Below are 14966 nucleotides of genomic sequence, written 5' to 3'. Positions count from 1 at the left end.
ACTCTAGATGGTGCTATTCCAAGCTGGCTTTTGTTGTGAATGGTCGCTAGCTGGTCAAGGGTAATACCACTGGACAGTGAACATGCTCATTCAACAGGTATCACAGTATCAAACAGACATTTACAGAAAAGGGACAATGCCCAAAATATAGCTGATTGTCAGCAGCCATTTCTTTTACTGAAGTGTTGACAGCCTCAGCCTCCGCCATGCCACCTTCCACAGGCTTTTCCAGTGTTCCCTGCAGCTCTTGCTCTGCGTGTAGCTGCTTTGAAATTCCAAATAGATCTGTTAAGCCTTTCCATGGTGCATTTGTATGTTGCTGAGTGGTTGCCTTCAAGGCGGATGGCCAAATAGATTCTCTGCTCACTTTATTCAGATTAATTCAAGTTAAGTCCTTGACTACACTAATGTAATTTTGCATGCAATTATGTAGTAGTACTCAAGTGGGGACAGGCGGCAAACCTTAAATCAAATGGCCTGGTTCGAACGGACTCAGGGCACAGGTAATGCTTCAGTCGGCAGTAGAGCACAAGTTCGATTACTAAATTCATTTGTGTCGTGTAGACACAGCCTTAGGTCAATAAAACTACATGTGTGAACAAAGCAGGGAGGAATCAGTCCTGACTGATCAAAGAGGTAACAGTTCAAGATTTGTAAATGCTAAGTGGTCAGTCTCTGAGCCGCTAGATTCACATAATGTATAAAATCAAACCCAGTTCAGTAATTAATCACATCCATGATTATCTGTAATCCTGTATTAACCAAAGAGCAGATTTCATAGAGAAGAATGTTCTATTAAAAAAAAATGTCAGATGTCCCTGTGGCTTGGTTAGTGAGACTGCTGTACATATAAATTTGTGCTTAATTCACTGTTCATGTGTACTTCATAGTTCAAGAAAGGGCTGAGATCAAGTGTGAATTGTCGTCCAAAACTACTAAAACAAATAATCTTTAAACAGTAATTCCCCACCTACACAGTTTCCTCCTCCTTTCACGATCATCTTAAAACCTAGCATCTCCTCAGGTGAGCTTATGTCACTGCCACTAACTTCCAGTGAAGAATCTGTGTGATCTCAACTACACAAGGACATGAATGATAGCACTCAGCTGCCCTAGAATTCCATGCCAGGGATGAGTTACGTCACTGTAATGCTCCTTTGCACGAGCCCATTTTCATATTGATACTGGAGTAAAAGATACTATCCTGATTTTAGATCACCCCATTGTGTCCATTTATTTAAGCAACACTCTGTTTCTCTTTTGTTAGCAAGACCACTTCCCATTTGTTAAACCACCTATTTTTTGTTTGTCCTATACATGGACATTTAGATCAGGTTTCACTCTACTGAAGACAAAGGAAGAGGCCCACACAAAGGGGATGGTTTTTTCTAGGCTTTTAGAATTAAGTGTAGTCACTTCAGAAGACTGACACCACTCTATTCCATTTCTCTTTGCTTTATTGTAATGCTCCTTTAAGAGAGGATACTGCAGTTCAAGTCCAGTACCACTCTAAAGAACAAGAAATATTTTTCACTGAAATTACCATTCCCATGAACTTCACATAACACATTAAGAAAAATTAAAGATCCAGTACCCCACTCATTTACCAAATTTCTGCTGGCCCAAAAATAGTTCTAGAGAAGGTCATTCTAGGCCATTACAATACATCACTTTAGCAATGGGCATTAGATTCCACTTATTTACTTTACTTCCACCTTATCCCTAGACTGAACAAACCCTCCTTGGGCAGGGATTTTAAAATTAAATCACTTTACCAAAACAATAGGGATATTAAAATACTTTTGATTGCTTACTTGATTGCTATTTTGACCTCAAGAAGGGACACTGCATCTTTAAATCTTGTTTCCTGGATTAGAATACAAAGGAGGTTTCACTCACATTGGTTAAATTATTGCACAGATTATTACATTGAAATACATTATCTCCCCATGGAATGTTACAATGCTTGGAGTGGGGAAAAAAGCAGCAGCATTTTCCTTCAGATCTAGAATTATGGAGCGTTGGCCAAGGATAGTTTGAAATTTAGTAAGTAGTGACAGGCTTGAAGACAAAAGGAACGTTTCAAAATCCTCAACACTAGAAACAGAAGATCCCGTTTCTGGTTTGGAAACGCTCAAGAACAAAAACGTCTTGTTCCTTTGCGAACAGCGCGGAGTTTGAAAGCCCCTGAAGTAAATCTCTGTGCAACTCTGCCACTGCTGAGATCCTTCAATTTAAATGAAAAAGAGACTGAAGCATGGAAAGGCTAACCTGGATGATGTGGTATCCTATAGAAAACTTTTCCAACCCCCATTTCCCAAGTACCCATCTCTCTTGTTTTAACCATATTTTCTCGTGCAGTGAAAGATGAACAACTGAGAATCCTGAAAACAGAAATCCTGTTTCTCCAAAACAACAGGCACAGCATACCGGGGCACTCTAGGCTTGCATACATCAAAGATGTCTCCAACTCAGTACTCGGCCACATCCATGCAGCCTAGGCTCTGCCATTCAATTACTGGTACCTCTCAAGAATATAAGAGTGCCAGCTGTGAGGGTGCTTTTTAGGATAAGTAAACACTTTAAATTAAAAACTGGTCTGTGACATTGCTCTCCCCCAACAGAACAGCTTTCAAATGGCAGAGACTTCCTATCCAAGTAGTAGCTAACACATTAAAACCTTGGAGAACAAAAATTGGACTGAAGGAAATGCCTTAGTTTCACCCTTCTCTCACCTCTACTCAATTACATGGTAGAATATTTGGATTCAGATGGGCAAAAAATTCATATTTGATTCAGCAGTCCTAAAATGAATGGGAACTGCATGCACTTAGATAGAGCAAAAGACCTAGTTTTACTGTTCCGTTTATATCTCCTACCACTATGCTACTGTTTAGCCACCCTAGAATACCTTTCTGGAAGTATAAGGTATGTTAGGACTCTCACAAAAGTGAGAAGTAGAAAGATGTTCACTTCATTTTCACCTGGACTGGAAGAACAGCACTGTCACAGAGTTCTACCCAGTTAGGGCAATGATTTTTACTATGTTCAAGCATATAGCCAAAAACTAGGTTGAGCCCAGCTTAGCTGAAGTTGTGATGTAAACAGGTCCCTATTAGGCAAATCACAAAAGTGGAGAGAATAGGGATAATGGAGTATGCACATGAAATTATTTTTAGACAGCTCATTCAACCTATTACAGTAAGCTATTTCAGGAGGCTGGTAAAAAAAAGACAGTAAAAAAATAGTACAGAGGAAGCTAAATCAGCTTAACATCACTTTAGACAAACAGCTTCAGAAGTCAGACAACCCAGCCAATCAGGTGCTTTTTGCTGTCACTATTACTGCAATACTACACAAAATTAAATTGCTAGTCAAGGACTGTGCAATACCACTTCACATATAAATTACATAGCATGACCTTCAAAGTACATGCATTACATTTTCAAACTAGGCAGCAGACACTTGAAAGGAAGAACAAGTAATAGACGGGTATGCATAAAAATACATGAACTGTAACATGTTTAACATGCAGTCAAGCCATGACAATATCTCAAACAGAAAAGCAGAAATTCCAATAAAATCACCTGTATTGATTCTGTCTGTAAACATTCTTGAAAATGGTGCCATTACCACAAGAAGCATCAGAGTCTTAGATCTTACTGTGCTGCTGTTTTCCTTAGTGTGACACACAAAGTCTTGCATTAATCTGGCACAAGCAAACTCTAGATAATCACTAGCATTGCATAAAGTTCTCAGGTTAGGTGTGGAACTCAACAGATCACTAAAAGGTTACTGAAAGGGCACTAAACCATGAGAAAACCACTGAGATAGAAGATGGGAGAGCAATACAGAAGAAGGGATAAAACAGACCAGAAAAATATTCAACTGATAATTAGAAATATAATAAACAACCCTGCAAGATCAAAAATGTCTCCACAATATTACGGCTGTTACTACTTACACGATAAACAAGAAACCATTAATACTTTTTGGGTAAATCATGATGATTTTTTCTGGCTGCTAAAGACAGCTAATTTGTGGCCGACTTCCACTGGTTAAACATGAACTTTCTCCATAGTGAGTGGCAGAAAGCAAGCAATGCTGAGACAGAAAACTTGTCAAATGATCAGCAACAAATATAATTTGGTCAATTCATCAATACAAAGATACTCTTAGAACCATTCTCCAAAGGTTCATAAATAATGACCATGGTACAGAATTCCACAGTGATACCTGAAGTATTCCAATGGCACCATGATTTGAAGTTTTCAAGTGACTTCTAACTACAATATTCAGTCATGTGGTATATTTATAACATTACACCACAATGACAATAAAAAATAGAGCTATATTCTCCCTCCCTCCCCCCGGCAGACAGATACTTAACACAGGACACCCTTGTAAAAGGAAACAGATCTGAATTCCTCTAGTCTAAGTTTTCCATATTCAAAGGTTATGGGCTTATAATCACAAAAAAGCAGCAAAAAAAATCCAAATTGAGACCTGACCAAACCTTCTTTGAAAATTTTTTAAAGGTACTAGGGAAATTGTGGAGGAAAAGGTGGTTTAAATTATTATATTAAATAATTAGAAGCAAGAGATTGATTAAACTAATCTGCTAAATTCAAGTTTCACAGTTAAATCCAAGTCCTATTCATCTCAAAAATAGCTTGCCTCTATCTTTAACAATGTTTTGTTTTCACTCTTTCCTCTTATTTTGTCTTACTGCTGGATTTTCCCAATGTTTCATTGTGACTGTGGTCTATAAATGCTGATAAAAGCTCAAGCAGAAGAGGAGAAAGATTTCATTTTAACAAAAAGCAGGTGAAATTAGTAATCTGGAAAGAACAAAGTTAAAGAAAGGAAGACACAATATTTAAAGGGAAAAATACCACAATTATGTAGGATACTCCTGCAGAAAATCTGCACTGCATGCATACGTAAATCAAAGGGCAAAAATAAGAAATGGTGCAATTCTGAATACTCCTATATGGTCAGGCTGACAAAAATGGTAAGTTACATACTAATTATTATCTAGTTCTAGTTTTCTCTCATCTAAGAATTCTCCAAGAAAAAAAATGGTTTAAAAAAAGTTCTCAAACCTTGTGAAATTTAAAAACACAGCTTCAATAAAAAGTGTCTTCACGGCCTTTTTGAACTGCCAGATTTAACGCTGTTCCAGCAGTACAGAGAGGCATTTAAATTGGTACTGAATTAACTGCAGTTCACTCATTCAATTGCTGGCTATCTGTTGAAGATATATCCCCTCCTTTCTTTGCATCACCCCACCCTCCAATGTTTTCTAGAACTTCATTAGAAGTTAGGAATACTGGAGGCGCAAGCCTAAGAAACTACACATGCAATATTGTGCCATGAAAACATGCTTGCACTGATTTGTTCCTCTGACCCATCATTTTAGGAAGTTAGCATACCCAGCTCCGATAGTGCAATGGTAAGGAGAATATATCTATTACTATCCTTTATGATGGTAGAGCCACATCTTCATAGGGTAATGATGAGAATCAGACACTATTTGTTTTGCTAAACTGGAACAGAAGAAGGGGAGAATGAAAGGGAAGCACAAGGTAACAGGTCAATAAGGACAACCATGTTAATCCAGTTGCTTGTGAAACTTTTTTCCGTCAGAGATCATGGACTCCTTCCTTCGCCATGCGAAGCAGGGTGACAGAGTCCTACCAGTTCTGGTTATCCCAGCCTTCATCAGCTGCCGAAGACACTTTTGTCATCTTCTTGGGAGTTTTTTTGGTCTTACTCTCCCCTCCTGCATTCTCCCAGTTGGTCTCCCAGTTTTCCCAGCTGTCGCTGTTACTGTTCTTATTGTTGGAGACTGTCCCCGAGCCCCAGACGTCCCAGCTATCAGAGCTTTTCTTCTCTGTGGAATTGTCCACATAGGTCCAACTGTCATTGCTTGGGGACTTATGAGCCTTGGGTGGGTCTGAGTTACCAAAGGTTTCCCAGAAGCTTTGATCTACAGCATTGTTCTGATAGCCCTCTCCTCCACTGTTCTGATAGCTGTCGCCCTCAGGAGGTCTTTAAAGCAAAAAGAACAGAGATGGAAAAAAATATCAGCGGCTGTATCACTCTTCTCACATTACTGAATTAACCCAGCTACTTATGCATAAACCTTCACCTCCTACTAAGCTTGTCTGTCATTACCTTATAAATGAAAAATTTCTGCAGAAAAAAAATGGTGTTCCTGCATTTAATTTTACAGCAATGACATTAACCAACAAGAAGAGAGGAAATGATAGTGCCAGTATCCTTTCATCAATCACGAGCAAGGCAGAAGAACCTGAATTCATATATTTAGAACAGAGTTTGGCCTAAGTTTTAATTTTCAGATTTATCTGATTTGAGTAATCATCAGGAATGTGAAAAAGTAGGTACAGTAAAACTCCAATAATCCGGCATCCAATAGTCCGGCATTCCTGATAGTCCGGCATCAAAATGGCAAGAGCCTAGTGAGTGAGCTTCGGCAAAATATGAGTCACAAGGTAGCAGCAGCAGCTGAACTGAGCAAAAAGGGTAAAAAAGGCTTAAAAAACTAAAACATTACTGTATACAGTATGTACAATAAAAAGAGTTAAGAACACTTTATATACAGTATATAATGTAGACAGTATATATATATATATACACACACACACACACACACACACACACACACACACACACACACACACACAGTAAACTTCCGATAATCCGGTACCTTTAGGACCCAGGGGGTGCCAGATTATCAGATATGCCGGACTATCAGAAGGGGGGGGGGGCTATGAGGGGTCTGGAGTGGGGTGGGAGGGGATGCCACCCCAGACCCCTCATAGCCCCCCCCTTACGATAGTCCGGCTCTGCCCCAGGCATCCCTGATTCAGCTGCTGCTGGTCAGTTTCAGCAGCAGCTGAATTGGGGATGCCTGCAATAGAGCAGCTGGGTTGCTGCCAGGTTGATCCCGCAGTGCTGAGGGGCGGCGCTACGGCACCAACCCAGCAGCACTCCAGCTGCTCTTGGGGACTTCCTGGAATCAGCCGCTGATCTGTTTCAGCAGCGGCTGACTTGGGGACCCCTCGGGCAGAGCATCCGAGGGGCAGCGCTACGCGACCAACCCCGCAGCACCCCAGCTGCTCTGCCCCAGGCGTCCGGATTCAGCCTGCTGCTGAAACTGATGCTGCTGGTCAGTTTCAGCAGCGGCTGAATCCCGACACCTGGGGCAAAGCAGCTGGGGTGCTGCCGGGTTGGTCCCATAGCGCCGCTCCTCAGCGCTGCGGGACCAACCCGGCAGCACCCCAGCTGCTCTGCCCCAGGGGTCCCCAAGTCAGCCACTGCTGAAACAGATCAGCGGCTGATTCCAGGAAGCCCGGGGCAGAGCTGCTCTGCCCCGGGCTTCCTAGAATCAGCCGCTGATCTGTTTCAGCAGCAGCTGAATCGGGGACCCCTGGGGCAGAGCAGCTGGGGTCCTGCCGGGTTGGTCCTGCAGCGCCATCCTTTGGCGCTGCGGGACCAACCCAGCAGCACTCCAGCTGCTCTGCCCCAGGGGTCCCCAAGAGCAGCTGGGGTGCTGCTGCCGGGTTGGTCCCACAGCCCTGAGGGGCAGCGCTACGGGACCAACCCGGCAACACCCCAGCTGCTCTGCTCCCCGCTTCCCCGATTCAGCTGCTGGTCAGTTTCAGCAGCAGCTGAATGGGGGAAGCCTGTCCGGCTGCCCCAGCACTTCCGGGTTCCTGATGGTGCCGGACCATCAGGAGTCCCGGAGCATTGGATGCCGGACTAATGGAGTTTTACTGTATATAACCAGTTTATAGTACCTCCTGATAGTCCGGCATATCTGATAATCCGGCACCACCTAGGTCCCATAGGTTCCGGATTATCGGAAGTCTACTGTAATTGGGTAACTGTGTAATCACTGAACATTTCGGCAGTTAAACAGTTACATGCACCCACAGCACAGGATGGCAGCCAGCTCCCTGGGAACTGGTACACACTGGGAATTGGCTTGTAAGCAGGCTCCCAGCGCACCCACCTGCTGCTCTGCTCCTGGGGAGCTGGCTGCCACCCAGTGCTTCTGCTTCTGAAACAGAGCCAGCAATGCAGAGCAGCAGCTGGCTCCCCGGAAGCAGGGCATGAGTAGTCAATAAGCCCAGACTTCTCAGTTAACGGTGTGAATGGTTATCCTATTACATCCCTAATAATCACTTTGAAAATATAAAAGATGATCTCTTCCAACGGAATGTGTGTGAATTTAAAAAAAAAAAAAAAAAAAAAAAAAAGATACTTACTGCCAGCAAAATTAAATTAAAATAAAAATTTGCATCCCGTGTTACCCATTTATTATATTAAAAGGTATGTGTGCGCCTCTTTATTATGCATTCATTACTTTTGAAAACCAGGCAAGATTTGATGAAAAATGTTTCTTTCTACTAAAATTCAATACTCTAGTGCTGCTGAAGAAAAAGTCTCCTGTGCTACTTTTATATTATAGGGAAAACACAAAGTATATCTTGGATATACATTATAAATCCATGCATTTTACAGAGCAGAAAAACAAACAAAAAGACAGTACCTTTCAGAAAGATCGTCTGACTTGCTAGAAAAGAAAGTGGTGACGTCCCGCCATCCCTTACTGCCAGCTCCCTGAACCTGTGAAGAAAGTACAAGGTTACCTCATATCTGGACTGAGCCCAAATACCACAATGCAAGACCACAGAACAAACCTCTGTTCATGTAAAGACATGTATCTAAAGCAACCTTACAAAGTTTGACTCAATCACTCAGGAGGCCAGTATGACAATTAAAGTACGATATCTTTTGTCATCAACATGGCAAGTAAATTTTATGTCTAGGCTATTAAGGGTTGGTTCTTTTTAAATGATTTTGCGAGGTTGATGTAAAGAAAAATATTGACTGGATGCTGCTTAACTGAGCAAAAATCTGCTGGGTAACCAGGGCTTACTTTTTTCACCTGACTTTTGGTTGTGACAGATTTTGATTTCTACCTTGGACTTTTCTGATAAAAATGTTGAGATCGCTCTGAGCAGGAAGGGATGCCTAATTCTCCATTGACCTGGGTTCTGTGATGCCATTGGGGAAAATGCACAGCATTCCCAAGTCAGAATGGTAGCATTTTCCATCCACTTTGCACTCGTGTGAGTGGCAGAGTAAAGTAATGGGCAAATCCTATGTTTTTAGCTCGAGACTCTTACTTGGTATACAGGCAGTCCCCGGGTTACATGGATCCGACTTACATCGGATCCCTACTTACAAACGGGGTGAGGCAACCTCGCACTAGCTGCTTCTCCCAAGCAGACCAGGGAGATGCAAAGCTAGCAGGCCCCCCCCAGCAGACGAGGGAGACGTGGAGCGGCTTTTCTCAGCAGACACCTCAGCTTGAGAATAAAGGACTGAGGGAAGTGAGGTGTGGGAGAATAAAACTGAGCTCTGGAGAAATGTTTGGCTAGAGTTTCCCCTACAATATGTACCAGTTCCGACTTACATACAAATTCAACTTAAGAACAAATCTATAGTCCCTATCTTGTACGTAACCCGGGGACTGCCTGTACTCACTTTTGTGCATAAACTATGTGCCCCCAGAAAAGTGCGGAAGCACCAGTTCTGTATGCATCTGTAGCCATACAGCCATTAGTTGGGGAGCTAGCCATACATTTGCCAATCTTTTTCATAATAGATTTTGTAAATTGGCAGGAATAAAAGTAAGGGGCTTGATGGAAATTTAGTAACAAATTATTAGGTTTAAGAATCTGGGTACATCGTAAAGTTACATAAAGATCTTCATGAGCAAGAAAATATTGCAACAGACCTAATTTGATATCCTTAGGTTATGAAGCCCTGTCTAGAACTTTAAGCCATTATGGAATTTAGTACTGTTTAACAAGACTTGTATCCATGCTAAGCAAGTTTTAAACTAAATATTGCTACAGGATGGTGTTTGGATGCTAAGTACAGGTTGGACCTCCCTGGTCAGGACCTGACTGGTGCCGGATGAGGGATTTTGCGGGACCAGGGAAGGTCATTTCTAGCCCCCTGCTGCCAGCCCTACTCCCTGCCCTGATGCCTCACTGTGCGTCCTTGCTCTCCGGGGGGGCACTGTGCGTCCTTGCTCTCCGGGGGGCGGGGGGCAAGCTCAGCTGGATCACACACAAGCCTTCCTAGCTCTTCCCCACCTCTGCACCAAGTTTCCCGGCTTCCAGTCCCCCCTATTCCTGGCAGCATGGTAGCCTCCCAGCCCCACTAGGCTCCCTAGCTGGGGCGTGCACTGGGCTCTGCCCTCCCTGCATCATGCCGGGCTTCCAGTTCCCCCATCCACTGCAGCACACCAGAACTCTCTGATCCTGGAACACCCATGGTCCTGCTTATGTGGCCGGACCAGAGCGTCCCAGTTATAGGTGCAACCTATAGTTTTAATCAAATTGCCATAAACCGGAGCCATTATTACCCTGACAAATTCAAAATTAATACAAAGATGACAATGTTTAACTAAGTTCTGGATCTGCTGCAGGGTCTGACTTTATATACACAGCAACAGTATAAATACACTAAAGTGGTTTCACCACCAATTTCCAAAAGCAATTTCATTTTAGTGCTCACATGGACAGGCCAAAAGTTAATTTTTTGAATGTTACTGTTGGAGGAATTCCAAAACACATTTTCCTTCTGTTACGCTGAGATCGTAAACACAAACCATTAAATGGCATCAATAATGAGCACTAAATACACCAGTTGGGTCTCTGTGTAGGATGGGGCATATTGCCAGACTTTGAGCAAAATGGACAAGACATTCATTCACTTTTTTGCTGAAGGATTCCATTATTCCCATCTTTTCAAGCAGGAAAAACTCCTGGAGCTGTGACTTCCAATACTAACTGCCCGTGACAGTTAAGACATCAACAGCACTAGGCAATCCTACACAAATTTCTGAACTAGCATGTAACAAACTTCTGCAAGCATCCTAGAACTAGTAGTAGTAGTGATCACTTACCGCATTACCAAGCAACGTCAGCATAATGGGAAAAAGTTCCACACATTAATGAAGTTAATAAGTGTACATATTTTATTTAAGCTGTCTCCATATTCTTTAACACTTACTGTGCAAGTCTACATTTCGCTGTTAGCATAAGCATTATTCAGAGATTTGTAAGGTCTGATTAGTGTACCTGTAGCTATGTATGCTCACAATTTGCCTGTGTATCAAGCCATAGGATTATGCCATTGTCAAAATAAAATATCCTTCTCCCAGATTACTTGTACTGAGTACGAATAGCAAAAAGCAGAAACAAACATCTTATGGATTTTGTTTTATAAGATACTTATCACTTGTGTTTGTGTGATCTGTGCACACAAAAGAATATGGAGACTGGCTTAGTATTTGGCCTCCTAATGGGTAGGCAGGCCCCTTCATACCTTGGTAGCAAGATGAGATACCCCCATAGAGAACTCATCAAATACTTTTCCCTCTTTCACCTAGATGAATCAAAATGTCCGCAGTTAGTCATGAAACAAAATGGTGTCTACAGCTTAAAACAGGACAGCTTGTGATAACAGCTAGAGACAAAAGGTAAAAACAAGCTAAAGTATATTTGACTCAATAGACAATGAGATTAAGAAAATAAAATATGAAGTCTGTTGCTAATAACAGGCTGATCCACAGCTGTTTGAAGTTAGTGGGACTCTTTCCATTGACTTAATTTGGTTTTTGGATTGCCACTATTACAGGAAACTTGAGATTTGGGGAGAAAAACCCACTCCACACAGACTGCATAAAATGGTATTCTGAAGAGACTGAAAACAAGGCAAGAATGGCTTCCAAGAAGAGATGTTTTCAACATTGACACAAATCTACTGGAAGACTTGATATCCTTGCTTTCTGGTCATTTGGAGTACAGTGCAATTTAGTTTCTCAGCTGGTGTAAAACATAATTATCATCAATAAAAATAATACAAGTGACTTGATACAGTTGCATATGGGCTAGCCCATCATTGGCCGCTGTCAATTATGTAACTCTGGAATAGGGACGTTAGATATTGGGTAATTGAATAGTCGTGTAACCACTTAAAATCTTTGCAATCGTGTAACCACATAGTCCCCGGGGCCAGAGCTGGCAGCCAGTGCACTCCCGGTCCCACTCCCAGGAAGCCCCCCGCCACCCTGTGCTGCTGCCTCCACATCAAAGGCAGCAGTGCAGGGTAGCAGAGGGAGGCAGTCCGCAAGAGGAGCAAGTTTAAAAAAGCAGCTCCCCTCCCGGACTGGCTGCCTGCCACCCCACGCTGCTGCCTCTGATACAGAGGCAGTAGCACAAGGTGGCAGCAGCCCCTGTCCGTATGGGGTCTGAGCTCCTCATGGATAGAGGCTGCTCTGGGAGATGAGTAGCAGCCACTGTCCGCAGGGAGCTCGGACCCAGTGCAGACAGGGGCTGCTACCATGAAGCAGTCTCTGCCTGCACTGGGCCCAGGCTTGTCACAGACAGAGGCTCCTCCTCGTGGCAGTCTCCCCTGCCCCTCCCCACCACTGCTGCCTCTGATAGACGCAGCAGCATAGAGGAGGGGGGCACCGCGGAGCCGGTGCTGGGAAGGGAGGGGGAGAAACCAGCTTTTAAGGCAGCTCCCCCCAGCACCAGTTCCTGCTGCACTTCCCCACACTGTCTCTGATACAGAGGCAGCAAGGGGAGGAATGCAAACAGTGGACAAGATTAACCAATAAGAATAGGCTTATCAGTTAATCATCTAGTCAACTACTCGTTGACACAACTTATTCTAAATACAATTATTTTCCAGAGTAGGTAACAAAACATTGTCCAAAGGCAGTCTGCCATTATTTACCTTAGCTAATGTGTAACATTCTTCACTAAAACAGTCTTCCAAAACATGGAAATCAACTACAGGAAAAGCACCCCAAGAAAACAGACTGGCTGCAATATACTTTGCATTATCGATTATTTATTTCCATTTATACAGAATTTACCATCTCTACCAAAACAAAAAAACCTTGATAATAAAATTCATTTCTGTAAAAAGATCCTACTCTGGAAATGATTCAGGATAACTTTAGATAGTAGAAATCTCAGAATTAAAATGCATCTGATCTAAGACAGTTTGAAAAAAAAAAAGGACAACTTAATGAGTGTCTGATACAAGAATGAACTACTTGAGTGCTAACCTTAATTTTTTCAGTTTAGACATGAATCTATATTCTACTGTGCTAGTACTATGTTCCCACATGAAACAAACATTAATTTACTACAATAATGGAAATAAGTATGTTTAGGAAAAGATGTACAAGTAGATCAGCACATTCTCATTTATGAAGCCCTAATTATACACATTTTGGAACTCATCCAAAATCTGTAGATGTACAGGATAAATTAAATGAACGTCATTTGGGAAAAGATTAAAAAAACTGAGTTACACATTAACAGGGAAAACAGCATGTGACTTATTATGGAGCATCTATGATTAAAACAGATAAAATTGGACAGCACCACTCACTCAGAATAGCTTTTGTTTTTTTGGTCAACTGCTGACTAGAGGTTAACCGGAAAGAGCACATAGCATTCATTCATGTATCTACAGCTAACGTGTAAATAATAGGGCTGTCAATTAACGCGTTAACTCCTGCGATTAATGCAGGGCAGGATTAATGCCTTAAGTTTTTTAAACACGTTAATCGCAGGCATTAATGCAGCGCTGCCCCTTTCAAGTGCCGCTCTGGCGCTCCAAAAAGGCAGCACAACCCGGAGCCTGGGACGCGCAGAGGCAGTGTTTCAAAGGGCAGCTGCTTCACAGCTGAGCAAAGATCAGCTGTGCAGCAGCTGTCCCTTCGAAACACTGCCTTCGTGCATTTCAAAGGGGCAGTGGAGCCCGGGGTCAGCTAGGGAGCATTTCCCCAGAACCCAGGGTCAGCTGGGGAGTCCCCAGCTGACCCCGGGATCCACTGCCCCTTTGAAATGCACGGAGGCAGTGTTTTAAAGGGGCAGCCGCCTGACAGCTGATCCACGGAAGTGCCGTGTGGAATGCCTAATGCTGTCCCACCGCAGCAGCATTTCAAAGGGGAGGCGTATGCGATTAAATTGACAACCTAGTAAATAACGATACAGGTAAGGAGATAGGCTTTTCCTTTTGCTTTTCATTTTTTAAAACCCCAGGAAACAATATAATAATTTCAGAAGTGACACTAACAATTAATGTTTCTTAGTAAAATGACTAAATAGGATAAAGTATATTTCATTTTATGAATCCAGATAACCCTTGAGATTAGTTGACTAAGACAAGGCCCTAAAAAAGTATCAGAAAGCATATTTCTTTTAAGAATTGTCTGCAATCAGTCTGAAACCATATTACTGCTCAGATTATATTAATCCTTATGTAGCTGTAGATGCTCTGATATGCCTTCAAGATGCTTATTTAAAAGGGAACAGCACTAGCAGTCAAAAGGTAACAATTATGAAATTAAAACACTCTAAAGTAATATTACTAATCAAAATATTTGCTTATCACTGACTTCTCCAGTAAAATAAGAGGTGCTATGAGGGGCTCTGAATGGAGTCCCAGCCACATGAAGTAAGATGGCTGTGACTGGGCATATCATGGGAAAGAGGAATAAAGCAAGAGAAAATGGGGACCTCTTGGGATGGAGCTGGACATGAAGCCTACCAAAATGAGGAAAATGTTACAACTTGAACATTTCTTTGGTAATGTTTACAGTGAATTATCTGGCATTTCCCCTCTGTTACAGTGCCAGTGAACGTAAAATAACTGAACATGCGGGCAATAAACTAGTTTTGGCAGGAAAACATAAAATTACTTCCTAAGTAATACAAAAATACTCTGTAAGTAATTTACTCATTTCCAAAGTTACCTTTTCCTGTGCAGGTTTGAGAACATTTTCATTTAAAGTCTGACCTAACTCTGATGCCTATTTAAAAGCAAAACAAAAG

At 42.3% G+C, this 14966-nt stretch overlaps 1 protein-coding gene across 3 annotated transcripts in view; it reads right to left on the bottom strand.

Annotated features, from left to right (window-relative positions):
• Nucleotides 1-1439: 1439 nt before the first annotated feature.
• Nucleotides 1440-14966, bottom strand: part of ARFGAP1 (ARF GTPase activating protein 1) — a 35731-nt gene continuing 22204 nt past the window's right edge. Inside the window, exons 10-13 of one of the 3 annotated variants that reach the window (XM_075901050.2) lie at nucleotides 14888-14944; nucleotides 11437-11496; nucleotides 8582-8658; nucleotides 1440-6054 (exon numbers count right to left, since the gene is read on the bottom strand). In XM_075901050.2, coding sequence (XP_075757165.2) covers nucleotides 5697-6054; nucleotides 8582-8658; nucleotides 11437-11496; nucleotides 14888-14944 — 552 coding nt within the window. In that variant the 3' untranslated portion in view covers nucleotides 1440-5696. The remainder of the gene's footprint in view (nucleotides 6055-8581; nucleotides 8659-11436; nucleotides 11497-14887; nucleotides 14945-14966) is intronic. The other 2 variants (XM_075901051.2, XM_089769727.1) reach the window with 2 other exon arrangements.

Source organism: Pelodiscus sinensis, chromosome 17 (assembly GCF_052426305.1).
Source record: "Pelodiscus sinensis isolate ZL-2025 chromosome 17, ASM5242630v1, whole genome shotgun sequence".
Taxonomy (NCBI): Eukaryota; Metazoa; Chordata; order Testudines; family Trionychidae; genus Pelodiscus; species Pelodiscus sinensis.
Note: the sequence above shows the minus strand (reverse complement) of the source record. Positions and strands in the feature narration are given on the sequence as shown.